The sequence below is a fragment of the Pseudophryne corroboree genome, chromosome 2 (assembly GCF_028390025.1).
Source record: "Pseudophryne corroboree isolate aPseCor3 chromosome 2, aPseCor3.hap2, whole genome shotgun sequence".
NCBI lineage: Eukaryota > Metazoa > Chordata > Amphibia > Anura > Myobatrachidae > Pseudophryne > Pseudophryne corroboree.
Genome location: NC_086445.1, coordinates 576,516,385 through 576,543,198, shown reverse-complemented (window position 1 = coordinate 576,543,198; position 26,814 = coordinate 576,516,385). Strand labels below are relative to the sequence as shown.

At 47.8% G+C, this 26,814-nt stretch overlaps 1 protein-coding gene across 1 annotated transcript in view; it reads right to left on the bottom strand.

Moving 5' to 3' along the window:
• Positions 1-3,952: 3,952 nt before the first annotated feature.
• The window catches only part of LOC135002199 (protein argonaute-4), a 223,367-nt gene continuing 200,505 nt past the window's right edge, over positions 3,953-26,814 (bottom strand). The window contains exons 17-19 of the mRNA XM_063951647.1: positions 26,007-26,108; positions 25,684-25,883; positions 3,953-7,638 (exon numbers count right to left, since the gene is read on the bottom strand). Of these exons, the coding sequence (XP_063807717.1) occupies positions 7,530-7,638; positions 25,684-25,883; positions 26,007-26,108 (411 nt within the window). The 3' untranslated portion in view covers positions 3,953-7,529. The remainder of the gene's footprint in view (positions 7,639-25,683; positions 25,884-26,006; positions 26,109-26,814) is intronic.

The window sequence follows — 26,814 nt, the reverse complement described above, 5'->3', positions numbered from 1 at the left end:
TGGATCCCTGGGCAATAGAAATTGTTTCCCTAGGTTACAAACTGGAATTCGAAGAGGTGCCTCCTCGCCGGTTTTTCAAATCGGCTCTGCCAACGTCTCCTCAAGAACGGGAGATAGTGTTAAATGCAATCGACAAATTGTATCTTCAACAGGTGGTGGTCAAGGTTCCCCCGCTTCAACAGGGAAGGGGATATTACTCAACCCTGTTTGTGGTCCCGAAACCGGACGGTTCGGTCAGACCCATTTTAAATTTAAAATCCCTGAACCTATACTTTGAAAAGGTTCAAATTCAAGATGGAATCGCTCAGGGCAGTCATCGCCAGCCTGGAAGGGGGAGATTTTATGGTATCTCTGGTCATTAAGGATGCATACCTTCATGTTCCCATATATCCACCTCATCAGGCATACCTGAGATTTGCGGTACAGGATTGTCATTACCAATTTCAGACGTTGCCGTTTGGGCTTTCCACGGCCCCGAGAATTTTCACCAAGGTAATGGCGGAAATGATGGTGCTCCTGCGCAAGCAAGGTGTGACAATTATCCCGTACTTGGACGATCTCCTCATAAAAGCGAGATCAAGAGAGCAGTTACTGAACAGCGTGTCACTTTCACTGAAGGTGTTACAGCAACACGGCTCGATTCTCAATATCCCGAAGTCGCAGCTGGTTTCTACGACTCGTCTACCCTTCTTGGGCATGAGTCTGGATACGGACCAGAAAAGGGTGTATCTGCCGATAGAAAAGGCTCAAGAACTCGTGACTTTGGTCGGGAACCTATTGAAACCAAAACAGGTGTCAGTGCATCACTGCACGCGAGTCCTGGGAAAGATGGTGGCATCTTACGAGGCCATTCCATTCGGCAGGTTCCATGCACGGACCTTCCAATGGGACCTACTGGACAAATGGTCCGGGTCGCATCTACAAATGCATCGGTTGATCACCCTGTCCCCCAGGGCCAAAGTGTCTCTCTTGTGGTAGCTGCAGAGTGCTCACCTTCTAGAGGGCCGCAGATACGGCATTCATTCAGGACTGGGTTCTGGTGACCACGGACGCGAGCCTCCGAAGTTGGGGTGCAGTCACACAAGGAACGAAGTTCCAGGGTCTTTGGTCAAGTCAGGAGACTTGTCTTCACATCAACATCCTGGAGCTAAGGGCCATATTCAACGCCCTTCGTCGAGCGGAGACTTTGCTTTGCGACTTACCAGTTCTGATTCAGTCAGACAACATCACCGCAGTAGCTCATGTAAACCGCCAGGGCGGCACAAAGAGCAGAGTGGCAATGGCGGAAGCCACAAAGATTCTACGCTAGGCGGAAAACCATGTAAGCGCCCTATCAGCAGTGTTCATTCCGGGAGTGGACAACTGGGAAGCAGACTTCCTCAGCAGGCACGACCTGCATCCGGGAGAGTGGGGACTTCATCAGGAAGTCTTCACACAGATTGCAAGCCAGTGGGGCCTGCCCCAGATAGACATGATGGCGTCCCGCCTAAACAAAAAACTGCAAAGGTATTGCGCCAGGTCAAGAGACCCTCAGGCGGTAGCGGTGGACGCACTAGTGACACCGTGGGTGTTCCACTCAGTATATGTTTTTCCTCCTCTTCCTCTCATCCCAAAAGGTGTTGAGAATAATAAGAAAAGGAGGAGTTCGGACAATTCTCATTGTTCCAGATTGGCCAAGAAGGGCCTGGTACCCGGAATTGCAGGAGAAGCTCACAGAAGATCCGTGGCCTCTTCCTCTAAGACAGGACCTGTTGCAACATGGGCCCTGTCTGTTCCAAGACTTACCGCGGCTGCGTTTGACGGCATGGCGGTTGAACGCCGGATCCTAGCGGAAAAGGGCATTCCGGATGAGGTCATTCCTACTCTGATAAAGGCTAGGAAGGATGTGACAGCTAAACATTATCACCGTATATGGCGTAAATATGTTGCTTGGTGTGAGGCCAGGAATGCTCCTACGGAAGAATTCCATCTGGGCCGTTTCCTTCACTTTCTACAAACTGGAGTGAATTTGGGCCTAAAATTAGGCTCCATTAAGGTTCAGATTTCGGCATTGTCCATTTTCTTTCAAAAAGAATTGGCTTCACTTCCAGAAATACAAGCTTTTGTAAAGGGAGTGCTTCATATTCAGCCTGCTTTTGTACCTCCGGTGGAGCCTTGGGACCTTAATGTGGTTTTGTGTTTCCTTAAGTCGCACTGGTTTGAACCACTTCAGACAGTAGAGTTAAAATATCTCACTTGGAAGGTGGTCATGTTGTTGGCCTTAGCTTCGGCTAGGCGAGTGTCAGAATTGGCGGCTTTGTCTCACAAAAGCCCCTATCTAGTTTTCCATATGGATAGGGCGGAATTGCGGACCCGTCCTCAATTCTTGCCTAAGGTGGTGTCATCCTTCCATATGAACCAACCTATTGTGGTGCCGGTGGCTACACGAGACTTGGAGGATTCAGAGTATCTGGATGTAGTCAGGGCTTTGAAAATTTACATGGCCAGGACGGCCAAAGTCAGGAAAACTGAAGCGCTGTTTATCCTGTATGCAGCCAACAAGGTTGGCGCTCCTGCGTCAAAGCAGACTATTGCTCGCTGGATCTGCACCACGATTCAGCAGGCGCATACGACGGCTAGATTGCCGTTACCTAAATCAGTCAAGGCCCATTCCACTAGGAAAGTGGGCTCTTCTTGGGCGGCTGCCCGAGGGTCTCGGCACTACAGCTGTGCCGAGCGGCTACTTGGTCAGGGGCAAACACGTTTGCGAAATTCTACAAATTTGATACCCTGGCTGAGGAGGACCTCCTGTTTGCTCAATCGGTGCTGCAGAGTCATCCGCATTCTCCCGCCCGTTTGGGAGCTTTGGTATAATCCCCATGGTCCTTACTGAGGCCCCAGCATCCTCTAGGACGTAAGAGAAAACCTACCGGAAAATCTTTTTCTCGTAGTCCGTAGAGGATGCTGGGCGTCCGTCCCAAGTGCGGACTACTTCTGCAAGACTTGTATATAGTTTTGCTCACATAAGGGTTATGTTATGGTTGCTTTCAGTTTCCGACTGAAGCTATGTTGAATTTCATACGGTTAACTGGTTAGTTTATCACAAGTTATACGGTGTGATTGGTGTGGGCTGGTATGAATCTTGCCCTTGGTTTAACAAAAATCCTTTCCTTGTACTGTCCGTCTCCTCTGGGCACAGTTTCTCTAACTGAGGTCTGCAGGAGGGGCATAGAGGGAGGAGCCAGTGCACACCCAAATCCTGAAGTATTTCTTAAAGTGCCCATGTCTCCTGCGGAGCAAGTCTATCCCCATGGTCCTTACGGAGTCCCCAGCATCCTCTACGGACTACGAGAAAAAGATTTACTGGTAGGTTTAAAATCTTTTTATTCCACTTTGGAATAAGGCTGTAACATAACAAAATGTGGAAAAAGTGAAGCGCTGTAAATACTTTCCAGATAAACTGTATGTATATTGCTAATTAAGTCGCCTGTGGCCAGGCATGGATAAACTTAAAACCTGGAGTGTTGGGGTGCCTTGAGGTCGGCGTTTGAGAACCTCTGAACTAGCCTATTCAACAGGCACATTATGATTTTACGCTGCACCTACAGAGCCTTTGACCCAAATTATTTAACATGGAGATCACATATTACAGTTGGTTAATGGTGACGTTATCAGTTGTTCTGCTCTACACCATTACACAGAAGTGCTGTGAACCCTTTGAGCTGCTTAATAAATCATTTGTGCTTATGTTAAACATTCTAATGAGCATTTTCCTATTACTGCAATGTAATCCAAGACAGCAGATGAAACTACATACACACACACATTTTGATTGGGAGATTCATGTACAAGCCCAAATACGCTAATACCTTAAAATACAACATGGAATGATTTTGTGCAGTAGTTCATACCAAACATTCAGAAATTAGACTAAAATCATATTGTTCATGGATAAAGAGAGACACACAGGCCATTTATTTGGCATACTGCCATATATTTCATTTAAACACATTAAAAAACAAATGATATCCCTGCAAGATAATAAAAAGGAAAAAAAATTACAGCCAGCATCTTTATCTAGCAACATGGGGCTGCTAAATTGCCCTTAAATAGCTTAGGAGAGGGGGAGAAAAAAAAAAAAAAAAATTATTTTTACCTCGTATTGCTATAGACATCCATTCAGAATAATAAAACACAATTTGAACAATACAATTCTAGCAACAATATATAAACAAAATGTACATCAAAAGTCAAACAAATGCAAACCCCTGTACAATGAACCCCCTAGACATAGAAACACTATAGAAATTAGTAACATGGTAAAGTATCACTTATTTGTTTGGAGAATAAGGAAAAAAGTGATATTACAATAACTTGTCAACTGTCACACAGATCATAAAATTAGCCCAAACAAAACTAAGTTATTAAAATGCCCTCAAGGAAAGCAGGTGTCCCCTTTCTTCTAAGTCTGCACAGCCTTACACCACTTATATATGTCAAGAGCAGATGTAGGAAAATGGACGTTACCACATTTCTTATAGGGAGTAGAATCCAATTGTGGTACCTTCATTTGAACCATTGCTAGTAGTCATGCCTTTGTCAAGCTAATCCAAAGCCAAATTAAAGGTACCACATTTTACAATGAAACATGTTTAAGACCAAAATCATTTTAGAAAATGCAATTACATGCAAGGACATCTTGTGATATCACATGTTCCTTTAAAAGATTTAGACTTAAGATTGTCATTAGCACAAATTTCAGAGTCCTAGATCTTTCTAGATTTGAATGCTACATGGAAACAGATCAAACTCATCTGCAAACCCATAACCCACACATGCGTGAGGCTGCTACATATGTTGAACAGATGTGCTACTTTAATGCACTTATTTGGAAATTATTAAATCCCTTTTGAGATCATTTGAAACTCCCTTGTATTTTGGAATCTGAAATAAAAGGTATACCAGAAGATGCAAGATAAATCATTAGACTTGCTGGTAATACAGAGGGGAAGGAGTGTGGTAAAATAAAAGTAATCACCTTATTATAAATACACTTCAAAGGTGAGACTGCACAAGCATGCCAATAGTTACTGGACCTAACGGCAGGTTACAGAAAATGCAGCAGTTTATTATTACGTGCGGTATCTGTTTGGCCCACACTTAACGCCTAAGGTCACATTTTCTTCTGGCAAACACCACACTCTTACCAGGGCTACACTTTGACATTACTTAAATCTAGGCTTTTAAACTCCAACTGAAATCATAATTCACAGACACACAATAATTCCTATTAGCTCTCACACAGACAATGTGCCATTCCTGCACAGATTTAAAATATTTAGTTGAAAATAGGTCACAATAGTATTGCTGCAACACGTCCATAAAGTGTTTTAAAAATATACAAACATACCGACTTGGTGCTCTATCTACACAAGCTACCTTGATATTTAACAAGAATCCTAGGACTGTGTTTAAGACAAGCCATAAATAACCATTCTTTTACCTGACTGCACAGATCAGAGTCCTCTTTTGAATGTGTCCCGACTCCATTTTACATATTTATAGAAAAGCGTGCAATTGACCCTCCCACCCCAGTCACAAGCATGTAGCTGAACATCGCAGTGACGTCTGCATGACTAATGGCACAGATTAGGTTTGTTGCATGATGCATAAGTAAAACAAAATGCTGTAGATATGAACTTAGTCACCTCAGCCATCAAAGAGCGACCCCTTCAATGCCAGGCAAGTGACAGCACGGCCAATGCAAGTTGCCAAAGTAACCATTAGAAGTAAAGCGCTCATTTGATTTGAGAAAACCGTGTTAGGAACGCAAAAACAAAATCCGTGCTTTGAAAGGAATACATTTAAATAAGTCAGAGAGCAAGGAGAGGCTGGCAATACCTGGCATTGAGGGGTCGCCAAGCAGCAAAGCCTAAAGCAGCATCAATACCCCCCTCCCCCCCAGCAAAAGACAAACTTCCACTATCCCAGTGAGGTATATTTTGTTTGTGTGTATAAAAAAACCAAACTGCAAAATAGAAAAAAAAAATACCAAGTTGTCAGACCTATAGCCATGCAGCAGAAATAGTTGGGAGACCGCAGATTGAAGCAAGAAAGGTTTCCTAGCGATATTTACAGAGAAATGAAGTATACTGAAAAGCTGGCTGGTTTCATACTACAGAACATGTTACAGGTCGGTACAGCACCTTTCTGAAATAAAAGGAACAATGCAGCAGTTTTGGGGCAGTAAAACAAAAATATATAATCGGTTCGAAGGGCCTGTTATGGGTTGTTACCAAATTAATTCTAAGTGGTGGACTATTTTATGTTGAAGAGGGAGGTGGACAAACAAAATGGTGTGCGAGGCGCAGCTGATGTGATTTGGGTTCAGAGATCCATCACAGACTAAAAATGCTGGTATTTCTTGTGACGTTTCTACTGAATAATGGCTGCTGCATTAGCCCTTGCATTGAAGGGGTTCAATGCTAATAGCAGTGCCTGCCCGCTGGCAAAGGATAAAATGATGCTTAAAACATGCATGGAGAAATTCGGCCTGGTCAAAACATGAATTTACAGAGCAAGTCTAAGATTAATAATACCCTTATATCAGCTGCACAAGTCATTTTAAGACAGAAGGCGGGATGCTACACATACAACACAATTATATACATAAAAATGCTGTGAGGTTATGGAAAGGTTTATTGCCAAAAAATTATGCCAAACCCCACCCTGTCTACAAGAGTAAAAATGTTATCAAATCACAGCAGCATAACACGGGCATTTCATGTGCTGGCAAAATACTTACAAAGTGTTGGGAAGTGGATGTCTCCTGGGGAGGGCAGCAGGGAAAGTAATGGCAATCTGCATTTTAAAAACCAAATGGCAGTGCTTGCCATGTGGCCCTTATATTAACATCTTATTCATATTACACATTCATTTAATACAGAAAACAACTACTTTAATTCATCTGCAATATAGTGCAATAGTTTTGCAGCTCATACACTCTAAAATGTACAAAGCCTGCAAATGGTAAAGAGAACCTGACCAACAGCAATACCTGTAGTAAAAAAAAAATACTTTTTTTTTCTAAACAGTAAAGACAACCTTATTTAACAAGTATATGGCCCCACACAATTATACTTTACCATAAATGTATATACTCACAAAGCAGCATGTAGTTAAGACAAAGTATGTCAACTTGTTATAACCAAGGATGGAGAAATGCTGGCTTTCAAACAAAACAAATGAAAAAAAAGACAACCATATGGAGCAAAATCTTCAGATATCGTGCGAGTTTGAGGTAAAGATTCAGTCCAACGCATCAGAAGAGTTTAAGTTTTTGATATACTTAAATAAAAATATTTAAAAAAAAAAAACAATTTCACAACTTTCCTCAATTCAGATGAGACTGTGAAGAGATTCAGTGCAAAAAGTCTGAAGTGTGCTGGTAGGAAGCCAAAAGAGCTATACCTGACAACAGGAGACTGTTTAAACAATATATTTTAGGGCTCTGAGGAGGAGGGAGTTTGGTGCAGCATCTTGCTGCTCTGTCAGGCGAAGTACATTGTGTGCTGGGTGTCGTGATGAATTTGAACGGCTTTGGCCAGTGCTTGAGGGTCACGACCGTTACTCTGTCCAGACACATGGCTTCCTTCAGCACTGGGAAAGAAACATTAGAATGAATTACGGGGCAATAGTAAACATCCTAATCATTTCCACACGAGCATCACTATGAAGTCAGTATTGCATGTCATTGCATCGATATTTAAACAATTCACTCCAAAACCCAGTATATCTATTTTCCTAAGACATAAAAGAAAGGGAACCCCAATACCTTTCACTATAACCTGTAAAACCATTGTTACCATTAAAAATACATGTTTGTACATACAAAATGAGACGTTGCGATCAGTTTAGAACAGTGGTGGCCAACCCGCGGCTCTTTCATCCGTCGCATGCGGCTCGGTCAGCTCCTGGCCACCGCTGCCCCCAGCCCGAGACACACGCACGCCTCTCCGGTGGCGCCGGCCCTTGAGTTAATCAGAGCTCGTGGACCGGCAGCTAAGGCTCCTGCTTGGCTACAGGACCACGAGCTTTAATTGGCTCATGGACCAGCGCCTAATTCAAAAGAGACTCCGCCATTGAAGAATCAGCAGCAGCAGCGCAGTGAGCAGAGAAGGAGGAGGAGGAGGGGTAGTGTGTATCTACACTGGGGGCATAGCAGGCACTGTGGGGACATGTGTATCTGCACTGGGGGCATAGTTGGCACTGGGTGCATAGCTGGCACTGTGGGGGCATGTGTAGCTGGCACTGGGGGCATAGCTGCCACTGTGGGGGCATGTGTAGCTGGCACAGGGAGCATAGCTGGCACTGTGTGGGGATATGTGTAGCTGGCACTGGGGGCATAGCTGGCACTGTGTGGGTACATGTGTATCTGGCATTGGGGGGACATATGTTGTCAATTTTCACAGACGATACCTAAATTGTGTAAGGTTATAAATACAGAGGGGGATGCAGAGTCTCTTCAGAACGACTTCATTAAACTGGAAGCATGGGCAGCAAAATGGAGAATGAGATTTAACACAGACAAGTGTAAGGTAATGCACTGTCGGGGCAAGACCAAAAATTACACCTACATACTAAATGGGGTAATTTTAGGGGTTCTGTACTTGAAAAAGACTTAGGGGTTCACATAGATAACAAATTAAGCAGCAGTACCCAAAGTAGGAGTGCAACAAAGTAGGCTAATAAGATATTAGCATGCATAAAACGGGGAATTGATGCAAGGGACGAGATTATTTCTCTTACGTCCTAGAGGATGCTGGGGACTCCGTAAGGACCAAGGGGAATAGACGGGCTCCGCAGGAGACATGGGCACTAAAAAAGAACTTTAGGTATGGGTGTGCACTGGCTCCTCCCTCTATGCCCCTCCTCCAGACCTCAGTTTAAGACTGTGCCCAGAGGAGACTGGGTGCACTACAGGGAGCTCTCCTGAGCTTCCTGAAAGAAAGTATTTTGTTAGGTTTTTTATTTTCAGGAAGACCTGCTGGCAACAGGCTCCCTGCACCGTGGGACTGAGGAGAGAGAAGCAGACCTACTTAAGTGATAGGCTCTGCTTCTTAGGCTACTGGACACCATTAGCTCCAGAGGGAGTCAGAACGCAGGTCTCCCCTAGCGGTTCGTCCCGGAGCCGCGCCGCTGTCCTCCTCGCAGAGCTGGAAGATAGAAGCCGGGTGAGTATAGGAAGACAGAAGACTTCAAAGGCGGCAGAAGACTTCAGAGCTTCACTGAGGTAACGCACAGCAGTAACGCTGCGCGCCATTGCTCCCTCACAGAACACACACAGCGCACACTGTTGGGTGCAGGGCGCGGGGGGGGGGGGGGGCCTGGGCAGCAATGTACACCTCTAAGACTGGCTATACATACATATATATATATATATATATATATATACACACACACTTTTTTGTGGTATTTACAGTGAATCCCCGCCAGTTGTTTTAAAAGAGCGGGACCGAAGCCCGCCACTGAGGGGGCGGGGCTTCTCCCTCAGCACTCACCAGCGCCATTTTCTCCACAGCACACGCTGAGAAGCTGGCTCACCGGGCTCTCCCCTGCTGATCACCGGTGACAGAGGGCCTTGTGGGGGAACGGTCTCCAGATTAGAGCTTTCCCTGAGTGTGTGGTGTGTCGGTACGTGCGCGTCGGCATGTCTGAAGCGGAAGGCTCTCCTAGGGATGAGGTGGAGCGCATGAGTGTGGTGTCTCCGCCAGCAACGCCAACACATGACTGGATGGATATGTGGAATATTTTAAATGCAAATGTGAATTTATTGCACAAACGTTTGGACAAAGCAGAGTCCAGGGACGGTACAGGGGGTCATGCCCTGCCTTTCCCTATGTCACAGGGGCCTTCTGGGTCTCAAAAACGCCCACTTTCTCCGGTAGTCGACACGGATTCTGAATCCAGTGTCGATTATGATGATGCGAGGTTGCAGCCAAAATTGGCAAAGAGTATTCATTATATGATTATTGCTATAAAGGATGTGCTGCATATTATAGATGACCCCGCGGTGCCTAATCCAAAGATCCACATGTTCAAAGAAAAGAAGCCGGAGGTAACTTTTCCACCTTCATTTGAATTAAATGAGTTATTTGAAAGTGCTTGGGAAACTCCAGACAAGAAACTGCAGATTCCCAAAAGGATTCTTATGGCGTATCCTTTCCCGATAAAGGACAGGATATGGTGGGAATCCTCCCCAAGGGTGGACAAAGCGTTGACGCGCCTTTCCAAAAAGGTGGCACTGCCGTCTCAGGATACCGCTGACCTCAGGGATCCTGCTGATCACAAGCAGGAAACTACCTTGAAGTCGATTTACACACATACCGGTACATTACTCAGGCCGGCAATAGCGTCGGCTTGGGTTTGTAACGCTGTAATAGCGTGGACCGATACCTTATCTGCTGATATGGATAAGGAAACTATTTTATTGACCCTGGGCCATATTAAGGATGTGGTCCTTTATATGAGAGAGGCTCAGAGGGATGTGGGCATACTGGGGTCCAGAGCGAACGCTATGGCGATTTCTGCCAGGCGAGCACTGTGGACCAGACAGTGGTCGGGTGATGCCGACTCGAAACGGCATATGGAGGTTTTGCCTTACAAGGGTGAGGAATTGTTTGGGGAAGGTCTCGTGGACAGTTTCCACGGCTACTGCAGGTAAATCAACCTTTTTACCTTATGTTTCCTCACAGCCTAAGAAAGCGCCACATTATCAGATGCAGTCCTTTCGGTCGCATAAATCCAAGAGAGCTCGGGAATCTTCCTTTCTTGCCAGAGGTAAGGGCAAAGGGAAGAAGCTGCCAGCTACAGCCAGTTCCCAGGAACAGAAGTCCTCCCCGGCTTCTACTAAATCCACCGCATGACGCTGGGGTTCCGCGGGGGGAGTCCGCTCCTGTGGGGGCACGTCTTCGTCTTTTCAGCCAAGTCTGGGTTCACTCTCAGGTGGATCCCTGGGCAATAGACATTGTTTCCCAGGGGTACAAACTGGAATTCGAAGAGGTGCCTCCTCGCCAGTTTTTCAAATCGGCACTGCCGACTTCTTCCCCAGAGAGGGAGGTAGTTTTGGCAGCAATTCAAAAGTTGTGCCTTCAACACGTGGTGGTCAAAGTTCCCCTGCTGCAGCAGGGGATGGGCTATTATTCAACCCTGTTTGTGGTCCCGAAACCGGACAGTTCTGTCAGACCCATTCTGAATTTAAAATCCTTAAACCTATACTTAAAGAGGTTCAAGTTCAAGATGGAATCGCTCAGAGCGGTCATCGCAAGTCTGGAAGGGGGAGATTATACTGTGTCCCTAGACATAAAGAATGCATACCTTCATGTCCCCATATATCAACCTCATCATCAGGCGTTCCTGAGATTTGTGGTGCAGGATTGTCATTACCAATTTCAGACGTTGCCGTTTGGGCTTTCCACGGCCCCAAGGATTTTTACCAAATTAATGGCAGAGATGATGGTGCTCCTGCGCAAGCAGGGTGTCACAATTATCCCATACTTGGACGATCTCCTGATAAAAGCGAGATCGAGAGAACAGTTGCTGGACAGCGTATCTCTCTCCCTGAGGGTGTTGCAACAACACGGTTGGATTCTCAATCTACCGAAGTCACAGTTAGTTCCAACGACCCGATTGCCTTTCTTAGGCATGATTCTGGACACGGAACAAAAGAGGGTCTTTCTCCCGATGGAAAAGGCCCAGGAACTTCAGAGTTTGGTCAGGGACCTGTTAAAGCCAGACAGGGTGTCGGTACATCACTGCACTCGAGTTCTGGGAAAGATGGTGGCGTCTTACGAGGCCATTCCATTCGGCAGGTTCCATGCCAGGACTTTTCAGTGGGACCTTCTGGACAAGTGGTCCGGGTCACATCTACAGATTCATCAGATGATCCGCCTGTCCCCCAGGGCCAGGGCATCTCTCTTGTGGTGGCTGCAGAGTGCTCACCTTCTAGAGGGTCGCAGGTTCGGCATTCAGGACTAGGTTCTGGTGACCACGGACGCAAGCCTCCGAGGATGGTGAGCAGTCACACAGGGAAGAAACTTCCAAGGTCTGTGGTCAAGCCATGAGACTTGTCTACACATCAACGTACTGGAATTAAGGGCCATATACAACGGCCTTCGTCAAGCGGAGACCTTCCTTCGAGGTCTACCGGTTCTGATTCAGTCAGACAACATCACAGCAGTGGCTCATGTAAACCGCCAAGGCGACACAAGGAGCAGAGTGGCAATGGCAGAAGCCTCAAAGATTCTTCGATGGGCGGAGAGTCATGTAGGCGCTCTGTCAGCAGTCTTCATTCCGGGAGTGGACAACTGGGAGGCAGACTTCCTAAGCAGACACGCTCTGCATCCAGGAGAGTGGGGACTTCATCAGGAAGTCTTCGCAGAGATTGCAAGTCAGTGGGGACTGCCTCAAATAGACATGGTGGCTACACGCCTCAACAAGAAACTTCTGAGATATTGCGCCAGGTCAAGGGACCCTCAGGCGGTAGCAGTGGACTGTGTGTTTCCTCCTCTTCCTCTCAAAGATACTGAGAATCATAAGACGAAGAGGGATTCAGACAATTCTCATTGTTCCAGATTGGCCTCGAAGGGCCTGGTATCCGGATCTGCAGGAAATGCTCACAGAAGATCCGTGGCCTCTTCCTCTCAGGGAAGACCTGTTACAACAGGGGCTCTGTCTGTTCCAGGACTTACCGCGACTGCGTTTGACGGCATGGCGGTTGAACGCAGGATCCTAGCGAAAAAGGGCATTCCGGATGAGGTCATTCCTACTCTGATAAAGGCTAGGAAGGAGGTGACATCGAAACATTATCACCGTATCTGGAGGAAGTATGTATCTTGGTGCGAAGCCAGGACTGCTCCTCCGGAAGAATTCCATCTGGGCCGTTTTCTCCACTTCCTGCAAACTGGAGTGAATTTGGGCCTAAAGTTAAGCTCCATTGAGGTTCAGATTTCGGCCCTATCCATTTTCTTTCAAAAGGAATTGGCTTCTCTTCCAGAAGTCCAGACTTAGGTGAAAGGGGTACTGCATATCCAGCCTCCTTTTGTGCCTCCGGTGGCACCATGGGACCTTAACGTGGTGTTACGGTTTCTTAAGTCTCACTGGTTTGAACCTCTTTAAACTGTTGAATTGAAGTGTATCTCACTTGGAAAGTGGTCATGTTATTGGCTTTGGCTTCGGCGCGGCGAGTGTCGGATGTTGGCGGCTTTGTCTCACAAAAGCCCTTATCTGATTTTTCATGTGGATAGAGCTGAGTTGCGGACTCGTCCTCAGTTTCTGCCTAAGGTGGTTTCTTCTTTTCATATGAACCAACCTATTGTGGTGCCGGTGGCTACTAGGGACGTGGATTCCGAGTCCCTGGATGTGGTCAGGGCAGTGAAACTTTATGTGGCCAGAACGGCTCGGGTTAGGAAAACAGAGGCTCTGTTTATCCTGTATGCAGCCAACAAAGTTGGCGCTCCTGCGTCTAAGCAGACTATTGCTCGCTGGATCTGTAACACGATTCAGCAGGCTCATTCTACGGCTGGATTGCCGTTACCGAATTCGGTAAAGGCCCATTCCACTAGGAAGGTGGGCTCTTCTTGGGCGTCTGCCCGAGGCGTCTCGGCTTTACAACTTTGCTGAGCGGCGATTTGGTCGGGTTCAAACACATTTGCAAAATTCTACAAGTTTGATACCCTGGCTGATGAGGACCTAATGTTTGCTCATTCGGTGCTGTAGAGTCATCCGCACTCTCCCACCTGTTTTGGAGCTTTGGTATAATCCCCATGGTCATTACGGAGTCCCCAGCATCCTCTAGGACGTAAGAGAAAATAAGAATTTACTCACCAGTAATTCTATTTCTCGTAGTCCGTAGTGGATGCTGGGTACTCCGTAAGGACCATGGGAAATAGACGGGCTCTGCAGGAGACTGGGCACTCTTAAAAGAAAGATTAGGTACTATATCTGGTGTGCACTGGCTCCTTCCTCTATGCCCCTCCTCCAGACCTCAGTTAGGGAAACTGTGCCCGGAAGAGCTGACATTACTAGGAAAGGATTTGGAATCCAGGGTAAGACTCATACCAGCCACACCAATCACACCGTACAACTTGTGATAACTATACCCAGTTAACAGTATGAACAACAACTGAGCCTCATTCAACAGATGGCTCAGAACAATAACCCTATAGTTAAGCAATAACTATATACAAGTATTGCAGAAAGTCCGCACTTGGGACGGGCTCCCAGCATTCACTACGGACTACGAGAAATAGAATTACCGGTGAAAAAATTCTTATTTTCTCTGACGTCCTAGTGGATGCTGGGTACTCCATAAGGACCATGGGGATTATACCAAAGCTCCCAAACGGGCGGGAGAGTGCGGATGACTCTGCAGCACCGAATGAGCAAACTCAAGGTCCTCCTCAGCCAGGGTATCAAACTTGTAGAATTTTGCAAAAGTGTTTGATCCCGACCAAGTAGCAGCTCGGCAAAGTTGTAAAACCGAGACCCCTCGGGCAGCCGCCCAAGTAGAGCCCACCTTCCTCGTGGAATGGGCTTTTACTGATTTAGGATGCGGCAGTCAAGCCGCAGAATGTGCAAGTTGAATCGTGCTACAGATCCAGCGAGCAATAGTCTGCTTTGAAGCAGGAGCACCCAGCTTGTTGGGTGCATGCAGGATAAACAGCGAGTCAGTTTTCCTGACTCTAGCCGTCCTGGAAACATAGATTTTCAGGGCCCGGACTACGTCCAGCAACTTGGAATCCTCCAAGTCCCGAGTAGCCGCAGGCACCACAATAGGTTGGTTCAAATGAAACGCTGATACCACCTTTGGGAGAAATTGGGGACGAGTCCTCAATTCTGCCCTGTCCATATGGAAAATCAGATATGGGCTTTTACAGGACAAGCCGCCAATTCCGACACACGCCTAGCTGAGGCCAAGGCCAACAGCATGACTACCTTCCACGTGAGATACTCAAACTCCACGGTCTGAAGTGGCTCAAACCAATGTGATTTTAGGAAATCCAACACAACGTTGAGATCCCAAGGTGCCACTGGGGGCACAAAAGGGGGCTGAATATGCAGCACTCCCTTAACAAACGTCTGAACTTCAGGCAGTGAAGCCAGTTCTTTCTGAAAGAAAATAGACAGGGCCGAAATCTGAACTTTAATGGAACCCAATTTTAGGCCCATAGTCACTCCCGACTGTAGGAAGTGCAGAAATCGACCCAGCTGAAATTCTTCTGTGGGGGCCTTCATAGCCTCACACCAAGCAACATATTTTCGCCATATGCGGTGATAATGCTTTGCTGTCACATCTTTCCTAGCTTTTATCAGCGTAGGAATGACTTCAACCGGAATGCCCTTTTCCATCAGGATCCGGCGTTCAACCGCCATGCCGTCAAACGCAGCCGCGGTAAGTCTTGGAACAGACAGGGCCACTGCTGTAGCAGGTCCTGTCTAAGAGGCAGAGGCCAAGGGTCCTCTGAGATCATTTCTTGCAGTTCTTACTCCTCTCTTTCTTATTATCCTCAGCACCTTTGGTATGAGAGGAAGAGGAGGGAACACATAAACCGACTGGTACACCCACGGTGTCACTAGAGCGTCCACAGCTATCGCCTGAGGGTCCCTTGACCTGGCGCAATATCTTTTTAGCTTTTTGTTTAGGCGGGACGCCATCATGTCCACCTGTGGCCTTTCCCAACGATTTACAATCAGTTGGAAGACTTCTGGATGAAGTCCCCAATCTCCCGGGTGGAGGTCGTGCCTGCTGAGGAAGTCTGCTTCCCAGTTGTCCACTCCCGGAATGAACACTGCTGACAGTGCTATCACGTGATTTTCCGCCCATCGGAGAATCCTTGTGGCTTCTGCCATCGCCATCCTGCTTCTTGTGCCGCCCTGTCGGTTTACATGGGCGACCGCCGTGATGTTGTCTGACTGAATCAGCACCGGCTGGTTTTGAAGCAGGGGTCTTGCCTGACTTAGGGCATTGTAAATGGCCCTTAGTTGCAGAATATTTATGTGTAGGGAAGCCTCCTGACTCGACCATTGTCCTTGGAAGTTTCTTCCCTGAGTGACTGCCCCCCAACCTCGGAAACTTGCATCCGTGGTCACCAGGACCCAGTCCTGTATGCCGAATCTGCGGCCCTCCAGAAGATGAGCACTCTGCAGCCACCACAGAAGACACACCCTGGCCCTCGGGGACAGGGTGATCAGCCGATGCATCTGAAGATGCGATCCGGACCATTTGTCTAACAGATCCCACTGAAAGATCCTTGCATGGAACCTGCCGAATGGAATTGCCTTGTAAGAAGCTACCATCTTTCCCAGGACTCGCGTGCAGTGATGCACCGACACCTGTTTTGGTTTCAGGAGGTCTCTGACCAGAGATGACAACTCCTTGGCCTTCTCCTCCGGGAGAAACACCTTCTTCTGTTCTGTGTCCAGAATCATACCCAGGAACAGCAGACGCGTCGTAGGAACCAGCTGCGACTTTGGAATATTCAGAATCCAGCCGTGCTGTTGAAGCACTTCCCGAGATAGTGCTACTCCGACCAACAACTGTTCCCTGGACCTCGCCTTTATAAGGAGATCGTCCAAGTATGGGATAATTATAACTCCCTTCTTTCGAAGGAGTATCATCATTTCGGCCATTACCTTGGTAAATACCCTCGGTGCCGTGGACAGACCAAACGGCAACGTCTGGAATTGGTAATGGCAGTCTTGTACCACAAAACGGAGGTACACCTGGTGAGGTGGGTAAATGGGGACATGCAGGTACGCATACTAGATGTCCAGTGATACCATGTAATCTCCTTCTTCCAGGCTTGCAATAACCGCCCTGAGCGATTCCATTTTGAACTTGAACCTTCTTATATAAAAGTGTTCAAGGATTTTAAATTTAGAATGGGTCTCACCGAACCGTCTGGTTTCGGTACCACAAACATTGTGGAATAGTAACCATGTCACTGTTGAAGGAGGGGAACTTTTATTATCACCTGCTGGAGGAACAGCTTGTGAATTGCCGCCAGCACTACCTCCCTGTCCGGGGGAGTAGCTGGCAAGGCTGATTTGAGGTAACGACGAGGGGGAGACGTCTCGAATTCCAGCTTGTATCCCTGAGATACCACTTGTAGAACCCAGGGATCCACTTGTGAGCGAACCCACCGGTCGCTGAAGTTCCGGAGACGGGCCCCCACCGCACCTGGCTCCACCAGTGGAGCCCCAGCGTCATGCGGTGGATTTAGTGGAAGCAGGGGAGGATTTCTGTTCTTGGGAACTGGCTGTATGGTGCAGCTTTTTCCCTCTACCCCTGCCTCTGGGCAGAAAGGACGCGCTTTTAACCCGCTTGCCTTTCTGGGGCCTAAAGAACTGTACCTGATAATACAGTGCTTTCTTTGGCTGTGAGGGAACCTGGGGTAAAAATGTCGACTTCCCAGCTGTCGCTGTGGAAACGAGGTCCGAGAGACCATCCCCAAACAATTCCTCACCCTTGTAAGGCAAAACCTCCATGTGCCTTTTAGAATCCACATCACCTGTCCACTGCCGAGTCCATAATACTCTCCTGGCAGAAATGGACATTGCATTTATTCTAGATGCCAGCCGGCAAATATCCCTCTGTGCATCTCTCATGTATAAGACTACGTCTTTAATATGCTCTATGGTTAGCAATATAGTGTCCCTGTCAAGGGAATCAATATTATCAGACAGGGAATCAGACCACGCTGCTGCAGCACTGCACATCCATGCTGTAGCAATAGCAGGTCTCAGTATCATACCTGAGTGTGTATATACAGACTTCAGGATAGCCTCCTGCTGTCTATCCGCAGGCTCCTTTAAGGCGGCCGTATCCTGAGACGGTAGTGCCACCTTTTTTGACAAGCGTGTGAGCGCTTTATCCACCCTCGGGGATGTCTCCCAACGTACCCTGTCCTCTGGCGGGAAAGGGTACGCCATTAGTAACTTTTTAGAAATCACTAGTTTTTTATCAGGGGATGCCCACGCTTCTTCACACACTTCATTTAACTCATCTGAAGGGGGAAAAACCACTGGTTGCTTTTTCTCCCCAAACATAATACCCTTTTTAGTGGCACCTGGGTTAATGTCAGAAATGTGCAACACATTTTTCATTGCCGTAATCATGCAACGGATAGCCCTAGTGGAATGTACATTAGTCTCGTCGTCGTCGTCGACACTGGAGTCAGACTCCGTGTAGACATCTGTGTCTGCCATCTGAGGTAGCGGGCGTTTGAGCCCCTGATGGCCTTTGAGACGCCTGGGCAGGCACTGGCTGAGAAGCCGGCTGTCCCACAGCTGTTATGTCATCGAACCTTTTATGTAAGGAGTTGACACTGTCGGTTAATACCTTCCACATATCCATCCACTCTGGTGTCGACCCCGCAGGGGGTGACATCACATTTATCGGCACCTGCTCCGCCTCCACATAAGCCTCATCAAACATGTCGACACAGCCGTACCGACACACCGTACACATACAGGGAATGCTCTGACTGAGGACAGGACCCCACAAAGTCATTTGGGGAGACAGAGAGAGAGTATGCCAGCACACACCACAGCGCTATATAAACAGGGATTTACACAACACAAAGTGATTTTCCCTATAGCAGCTATAATACACAGTATTGCGCCTAAATTTAGTGCCCCCCCTCTCTTTTTTACCCTATTGAGCCTGGAAACTGCAGGGGAGAGCCTGGGGAGCGTCCTTCCAGCGGAGCTGTGAATAAGAAATGGCGCCAGTGTGCTGAGGGAGATAGCCCCGCCCCTTTTACGGCTGGCTTCTCCCGCTCTTTTTATTAATATTATGGCAGGGGATTTTTACACATATATAGTTTATTAGACTATATTATGTGTTTTTTTGCCATTTTTAAGGTAATCTAATTGCAGCCCTGCACCCATCAGTGACCGGAGTATGTGGTGTGCATGGGGAGCAATGGCGCACAGCTGCAGTGCTGTGCGCTACCTTAATGAACACCGGAGTCTTCAGCCGCCGATTTTCTCCTCGGAATCTTCCGTCTTCTGGCTCTGCAAGGGGGACGGCGGCGCGGCTCCGGGACCGGACGACCGAGGCTGGGCCTGTGTTCGATCCCTCTGGAGCTAATGGTGTCCAGTAGCCTAGAAGCCCAAGCTAGCTGCAAGCAGGTCCCTCGTAGCAGTGAGTCTGTTGCCAGCAGATCTCACTGAAAATAAAAAACCTAATAAATACTTTCTTTACTAAGAGCTCAGGAGAGCCCCTAGTGTGCAACCAGCTCGAGCCGGGCACAGATTCTAACTGAGGTCTGGAGGAGGGGCATAGAGGGAGGAGCCAGTGCACACCAGTAGTCCTAATTCTTTCTTAGAGTGCCCAGTCTCCTGCGGAGCCCGTCTATTCCCCATGGTCCTTACGGAGTTTCCAGCATCCACTAGGACGTCAGAGAAAAAAGCAAAAGTCAGGGAGGAACAGGTGCTGCATTCAATCAGCTCACTTAAAAAGATTCAGATGGAGATTCAAGGTGGTGTTACATACTGAGAAATAGTGAAGCCTACCAGGAATTTAGTCCAAGCGCAATACAACTGATCGGTTTTCAGTAGTTTAATCAACCACAGCTTTGTCTTAACCATGAGGCACCATGTTTGCACAGTGCATAACACATCACATTCGTTCCATTCCCAGCTAAAGGAATATCTGTGTGGAGAACATGCAACCTCTGTGTTTGCATGTTCCGCATTCCCCCCAGACTCTTTAAACATACTAGCTGCTGACTACAATGTACCCCAGTGTGTGATCTTGTGCGTTTGGGAATGTAGACTAAGCGCCAATGATGGACTTATGTAAATTAAAAATCCTTTGTACAGAATGGCTTATTTGGTGGCGATGTATAAACAAACTACAAATCTACCATGGACATGACTAGCAGGATACACTGAATGGTGGAGACAAACAAAAGTTCAACTGAACAGATAGGATTTAAAAATAAGAATTTACTCACCGGTAATTCTGTTTCTCGTAGTCCGTAGTGGATGCTGGGCACTCCGTAAGGACCATGGGGAATAGCGGGCTCCAAAGGAGGCTGGGCACTCTAGAAAGATCTTAGACTACCTGGTGTGCACTGGCTCCTCCCACTATGACCCTCCTCCAAGCCTCAGTTAGGTACTGTGCCCGGACGAGCGTACACAATAAGGAAGGATTTTGAATCCCGGGTAAGACTCATACCAGCCACACCAATCACACCGAACAACTCGTGATATGAAACACAGTTAACAGTATGAAACGATAGAGCCTCTCAACAGATGGCTCAACAATAACCGGATTTAGTTAACAATAACTATGTACAAGTATTGCAGATAGACCGCACTTGGGATGGGCGCCCAGCATCCACTACGGACTACGAGAAACAGAATTACCGGTGAGTAAATTCTTATTTTCTCTAACGTCCTAGTGGATGCTGGGAACTCCGTAAGGACCATGGGGATTATACCAAAGCTCCCAAATGGGCGGGAGAGTGCGGATGACTCTGCAGCACCGAATGAGAGAACTCCAGGTCCTCCTCAGCCAGGGTATCAAATTTGTAGAATTTAGCAAACGTGTTTGCCCCTGACCAAGTAGCTGCTCGGCAAAGTTGTAAAGCCGAGACCCCTCGGGCAGCCGCCCAAGATGAGCCCACCTTCCTTGTGGAATGGGCATTAACAGATTTAGGCTGTGGCAGGCCTGCCACAGTATGTGCAAGCTGAATTGTACTACAAATCCAACGAGCAATAGTCTGCTTAGAAGCAGGAGCACCCAGCTTGTTGGGTGCATATAGGATAAACAGCGAGTCAGATTTTCTGACTCCAGCCGTCCTGGAAACATATTTTCAGGGCCCTGACAACGTCTAGCAACTTGGAGTCCTCCAAATCCTTAGTAGCCGCAGGCACCACAATAGGCTGGTTCAGGTGAAACGCTGACACCACCTTAGGGAGAAACTGGGGACGAGTCCTCAATTCTGCCCTATCCATATGAAAAATCAGATAAGGGCTTTTACATGATAAAGCCGCCAATTCTGACACTCGCCTGCCAATAACATGACCACCTTCCACGTGAGATATTTCAGATCCACGGTTTTTAGTGGCTCAAACCAATGTGATTTCAAGAAATTCAACATCACGTTGAGATCCCACGGTGCCACAGGAGGCACAAATGGGGGCTGAATATGCAGCACTCCTTTCACAAATGTCTGAACTTCAGGTACTGAAGCTAGTTCCTTTTGAAAGAAAATCGACAGAGCCGAGATCTGTACTTTAATGGAGCCTAGTTTTAGGCCCATATTCACTCCTGCTTGCAGGAAATGCAGAAATCGACCCAGTTGAAATTCCTCTGTTGGGGCCTTTTTGGCCTCGCACCATGCAACATATTTCCGCCATATGCGGTGATAATGTTTTGCCGTAACATCTTTCCTGGCTTTAATAAGCGTAGGAATGACTTCCTCCGGAATGCCCTTTTCCTTCAGGATCCGGCGTTCAACTGCCATGCCGTCAAACGCAGCCGCGGTAAGTCTTGGAACAGACAGGGGCCCTGCTGTAGCAGGTCCTGTCTGAGCGGCAGGGACCAAGGGTCCTCTGAGATCATCTCTTGAAGTTCCGGGTACCACGCTCTTCTTGGCCAATCCGGAACCACGAGAATTGTGTTTACTCCTCGCTTTCTTATTATTCTCAGTACCTTTGGTATGAGAGGTAGAGGAGGGAACACATACACTGACCGGTACACCCACGGTGTCACTAGGGCGTCCACCGCTATCGCCTGAGGGTCTCATGACCTGGCGCAATACTTCTCTAGTTTTTTGTTTATGCGGGACGCCATCATGTCCACCTGTGGACGACCCCATTGATTTACAATCATTTGGAAGACTTCTGGATGAAGTCCCCACTCTCCCGGGTGGAGGTCGTGCCTGCTGAGAAAGTCTGCTTCCCAGTTGTCCACTCCCGGGATGAACACTGCTGACAGTGCTAGTACATGATTCTCCGCCCATCGGAGAATTTTTGTGGCTTCTGCCATCGCTGTCCTGCTTCTTGTGCCGCCCTGTCGATTCACATGGGCGACTGCCGTGATGTTGTCTGACTGGATCAGCACCGGCTGGTGTAGGAGCAGGGATTTTGCTTGACTTAGGGCATTGTAAATGGCCCTTAGTTCCAGAATATTTATGTGAAGGGCAGTCTCCTGACTTGATCATAGTCCCTGGAAATTTCTTCCCTTTGTGACTGCCCCCCAGCCTCGTAGGCTGGCATCCGTGGTCACCAGGACCCAGTCCTGTATGCCGAATCTGCGGCCCTCCAGAAGATGAGCACTGTTCAGCCACCACAGAAGAGACACCCTGGTTCGTGGAGACAGGGTTATTAAACGATGCATCTGAAGATGCGATCCGGACCACTTGTCCAACAGGTTCCACTGAAAGATTCTGGCATGGAACCTGCCGAATGGAATTGCTTCGTAAGAAGCTACCATCTTTCCCAGGACCCGCGTGCAGTGATGCACCGATACCTGTTTTGGTTTTAGGAGGTCTCTGACTAGAGAAGACAACTCCCTGGCTTTCTCCTCCGGGAGAAACACTTTTTTCTGGGCCGTGTCCAGAATCATTCCCAGGAACATTAGACGTGTCGTGGGGACCAACTGTGACTTTGGGATATTCAGAATCCAACCGTGCTGGCTCAGCACTTCCTGAGATAGTGCTACTCCCACTAACAACTGTTCCTTGGATCGTGCCTTTATTAGGAGATCGTCCAAGTATGGGATAATTAAAACTCCCTTTTTTCGAAGGAGTATCATCATTTCCGCCATAACCTTGGTAAATACCCTCGGTGCCGTGGAGAGTCCAAACGGCAGCGTCTGGAATTGGTAATGGCAATCCTGTACCACAAATCTGAGGTACTCCTGGTGAGAATTGTAAATGGGGACATGCAGGTAAGCATCCTTGATGTCCAGGGATACCATGTAATCCCCCTCGTCCAGGCTTGCAATAACCGCCCTGAGCGATTCCATCTTGAACTTGAATTTTTTTATGTATGTGTTCAAGGACTTCAAATTTAGAATGGGTCTCACCGAACCGTCCGGTTTCGGTACCACAAATAGTGTGGAATAGTAACCCCGGCCTTGTTGAAGTAGGGGTACCTTGATTATCACCTGCTGGGAATACAGCTTGTGAATTGCCGCTAGCACTGCCTCCCTGTCTGAGGGAGCAATCGGCAAGGCGGATTTTAGGAAACGGCGGGGTGGAATCGCCTCGAATTCCAGCCTGTATCCCTGAGATACTATTTGAAGGATCCAGGGATCCACCTGTGAGCGAACCCACTGATCGCTGAAATTCCTGAGGCGGGCCCCCACCGTACCTGGCTCCGCTTGTGAAGCCCCACCGTCATGCGGCGGACTTGGAAGAGGAAGCGGGGGAGGACTTTTGTTCCTGGGAACCTGCTGTTTGCTGCAGCCTTTTTCCCCTGCCTCTGCCTCTTGACAGAAAAGACCCTCCTTTTCCTCGCTTATTTTTCTGGGATCGAAAGGACTGAACCTGATAAAATGGCGCCTTCTTAGGCTGTGAGGGGACATGGGGTAAAAATGCTGACTTCCCAGACGTTGCTGTGGAAACTAGGTCGGAGAGACCATCCCCAAATAATTCCTCCCCTTTATAAGGCAAAACTTCCATGTGCCTTTTGGAATCTGCATCTCCAGTCCACTGGCGAGTCCATAAGCATCTCCTAGCAGAGATAGATAGTGCACTTACTTTAGATGCCAGCCGGCAGATTTCCCTCTGTGCATCTCTCATGTATAAGACTGAGTCTTTTATATGGTCAATTGTTAACAGGATCGTGTCTCTGTCTAGTGTGTCAATATTTTCTGACAGGTTATCTGACCATGCAGCTGCAGCACTGCACATCCAAGCTGACGCAATTGCTGGTCTGAGTATAATGCCTGAGTGTGTATATACAGACTTCAGGATCGCCTCCTGCCTTCTATCAGCAGGTTCCTTAAGGGCGGCCGTATCCTGGGACGGTAGTGCCACCTTTTTTGACAAACGTGTGAGCGCTTTATCCACCCTCGGGGGTGTTTCCCAACGTAACCTATCCTCTGGCGGGAAAGGGAACGCCATTAGTAATTTCTTAGGAATCACCAATTTCTTATCAGGGGAAGCCCACGCTTCTTCACACACTTCATTTAATTCATCTGACGGGGAAAAAACTACAGGTAGTTTTTTCTCCCCAAACATAATACCCTTTTTTGTGGTACCTGGATGTAAATCAGAAATATTTAACACCTCTTTCATTGCCTCAATCATGCAGCGAATGGCCTTAACGGGCATTAAATTTGACTCATCGTCGTCGACACTGGCGTCAGTATCCGTGTCGACATCTACTTGTGCCACCTGAGATAACGGGCGTTTTAGAGCCCCTGATGACTTTTGAGACCCTTGGACAGGCACGAGCTGAAGACTCGGCTGTCCCACAGTCGGCATGTCGTCAAATTTTTTATGTAAGGAGTCTATACGTGCACTCATTTCTTGCCATAATACCATCCACTCAGGTGTCTGCCCCGCAGGGGGTGACATCTCTGCTAAAGGCATCTGCTCCCCCTCCACATCATTATCCTCCTCAAACATGTCGACACAGCCGTACCGACACACTCCACACACACAGGGAATGCTCAAATAGAGGACAGGACCCACAAAAGCCCTTTGGGGGGACAGAGTAAGAGTATGCCAGCACACACCAGAGCGCTATATATATACAGGGACTGAGTTATGTCCCTAATAGCTGCTTATACTGTATACAGTGCCAATTTAGTGCCCCCCCTCTCTTTTCCCTCTTACTGTACTGTAGAAATGCAGGGAAGAGCCAGGGAGCTTCCTTCCAGCCGAGCTGTGAGGGAAAAATGGCGCCAGTGTGCTGAGGAGATAGGCTCCGCCCCTTTTTCGCGGCCTATTCTCCCGCTTTTTTTGGGATTCTGGCAGGGGTATTTACCTCATATATAGCCCCAGGGGCTATATATTGAGGTATTTTAGCCAGCCAAGGTGTTTTTATTGCTGCCTCAGGGCGCCCCCCCCCCAGCGCCCTGCACCCTCAGTGACCGGAGTGTGAAGTGTGTATGAGGAGCAATGGCGCACAGCTGCAGTGCTGTGCGCTACCTTGGTGAAGACAGGATGTCTTCATGCCGCCGATTTTCCGGACCATCTTCCTGCTTCTGGCTCTGTAAGGGGGACGGCGGCGCGGCTCCGGGACCGAACATCAAGGCTGGGCCTGCGGTCGATCCCTCTGGAGCTAATGGTGTCCAGTAGTCTAAGAAGCCCAATCCGGCTGCAAGCAGGCGAGTTCGCTTCTTCTCCCCTTAGTCCCTCGCTGCAGTGAGCCTGTTGCCAGCAGGTCTCACTGAAAAAAACAAATTCTAAGACTATAACTTTCTAAGAGCTCAGGAGAGCCCCTAGTGTGCATCCAACCTCGGCCGGGCACGAAATCTAACTGAGGCTTGGAGGAGGGTCATAGTGGGAGGAGCCAGTGCACACCAGGTAGTCTAAGATCTTTCTAGAGTGCCCAGCCTCCTTCGGAGCCCGCTATTCCCCATGGTCCTTACGGAGTGCCCAGCATCCACTAGGACGTTAGAGAAACACCTTTTAGCACAGACCATCTGAATTACAGGACGGTATAGGGGCTCACCTGTCATGATCCTTGTCCACAAGATGGTATCTTGCCCTGAAAGCCACCAGCCGAGCATAATAAGCAGGTGCAGGGATGGAGACTGAACGTGTACATCGAACATATGTGTGGCACAGCTGGTAAGTTAAGAGCTGGAGTTCGTCAGCTGTAAAGCAGTTATCATCCCAGAGAACCTGGTAATGAGATGGGCGACTTGTTCCCTGGAAAAGCATAATTGCCATTATCACAAAATAAAATACGCAATATCCCAAGGTGGTCTCTGCTACGTGATGAATGTTAAATCACAATTCTAGATGACCAATTAGATGGTTTAATTGCTATACCTGAATACCAGCATGGCTACAGAGATAGAAGTCAAATTCTGATGGATGTGTTATGGTGCTGTCGACTGTAGTTCCAGCTGGTACATTCCCACTCTTCCCCACCTAAGAGGAAACCAAACAAAGACCAAAAAAAAAAACATCATACTGGTATCTTCATATTATAAACAGATTCAACATCAGTTTTCAAATCAGGTCATATGGTTTATAAATGTCATTAAACAAACAGCCATAGGGGCCGATGTATCAAAGCTTGGAGAGAGAAAACCAAGCAACCAGCTCCTACCTGCCATTTTTTCAAACACAGTCTGTAACATGGTAGTTAGAAGTTGATTGGCTGGTACTTTATCCCTCTCCAATGTTTGATACATCTCACCCATAGGGCATAAAAGTACAGTAAGTAAACAGAAGTTTTAATCTTTTGTTTGACAGACACCAGCTACTGGTACACCTTTCAGACCGCCAGATTTGAACACGGCTATTGCACCTGAGAGCGCATAACCCGTGTTCATGTGCGGTCTGAAAGGTGCCAGGGTAGCGACCGTGGTTGAACTTGTGTTCAACCCGGCTCGCTGTGCGTTGTGAACAGGAGCCAGGTCGATAAGACTGGTTTCCCGCTCACTCTGTGTAGATGGGCGGCTCCTGGAGATCATGTTCTCTCCAAGCACCGTCACCAACACAGCAATATGCTGGGTTGCAGACAGCGGTGGCGGGGGGCCTGAGGCGGGTCACACCCTCAAAGCTCCTGTGTAAGGCTCCCGGGTGTGACCCGCCTCAGGCGGTCTGAACGGGGCATGCATAAAACACACAA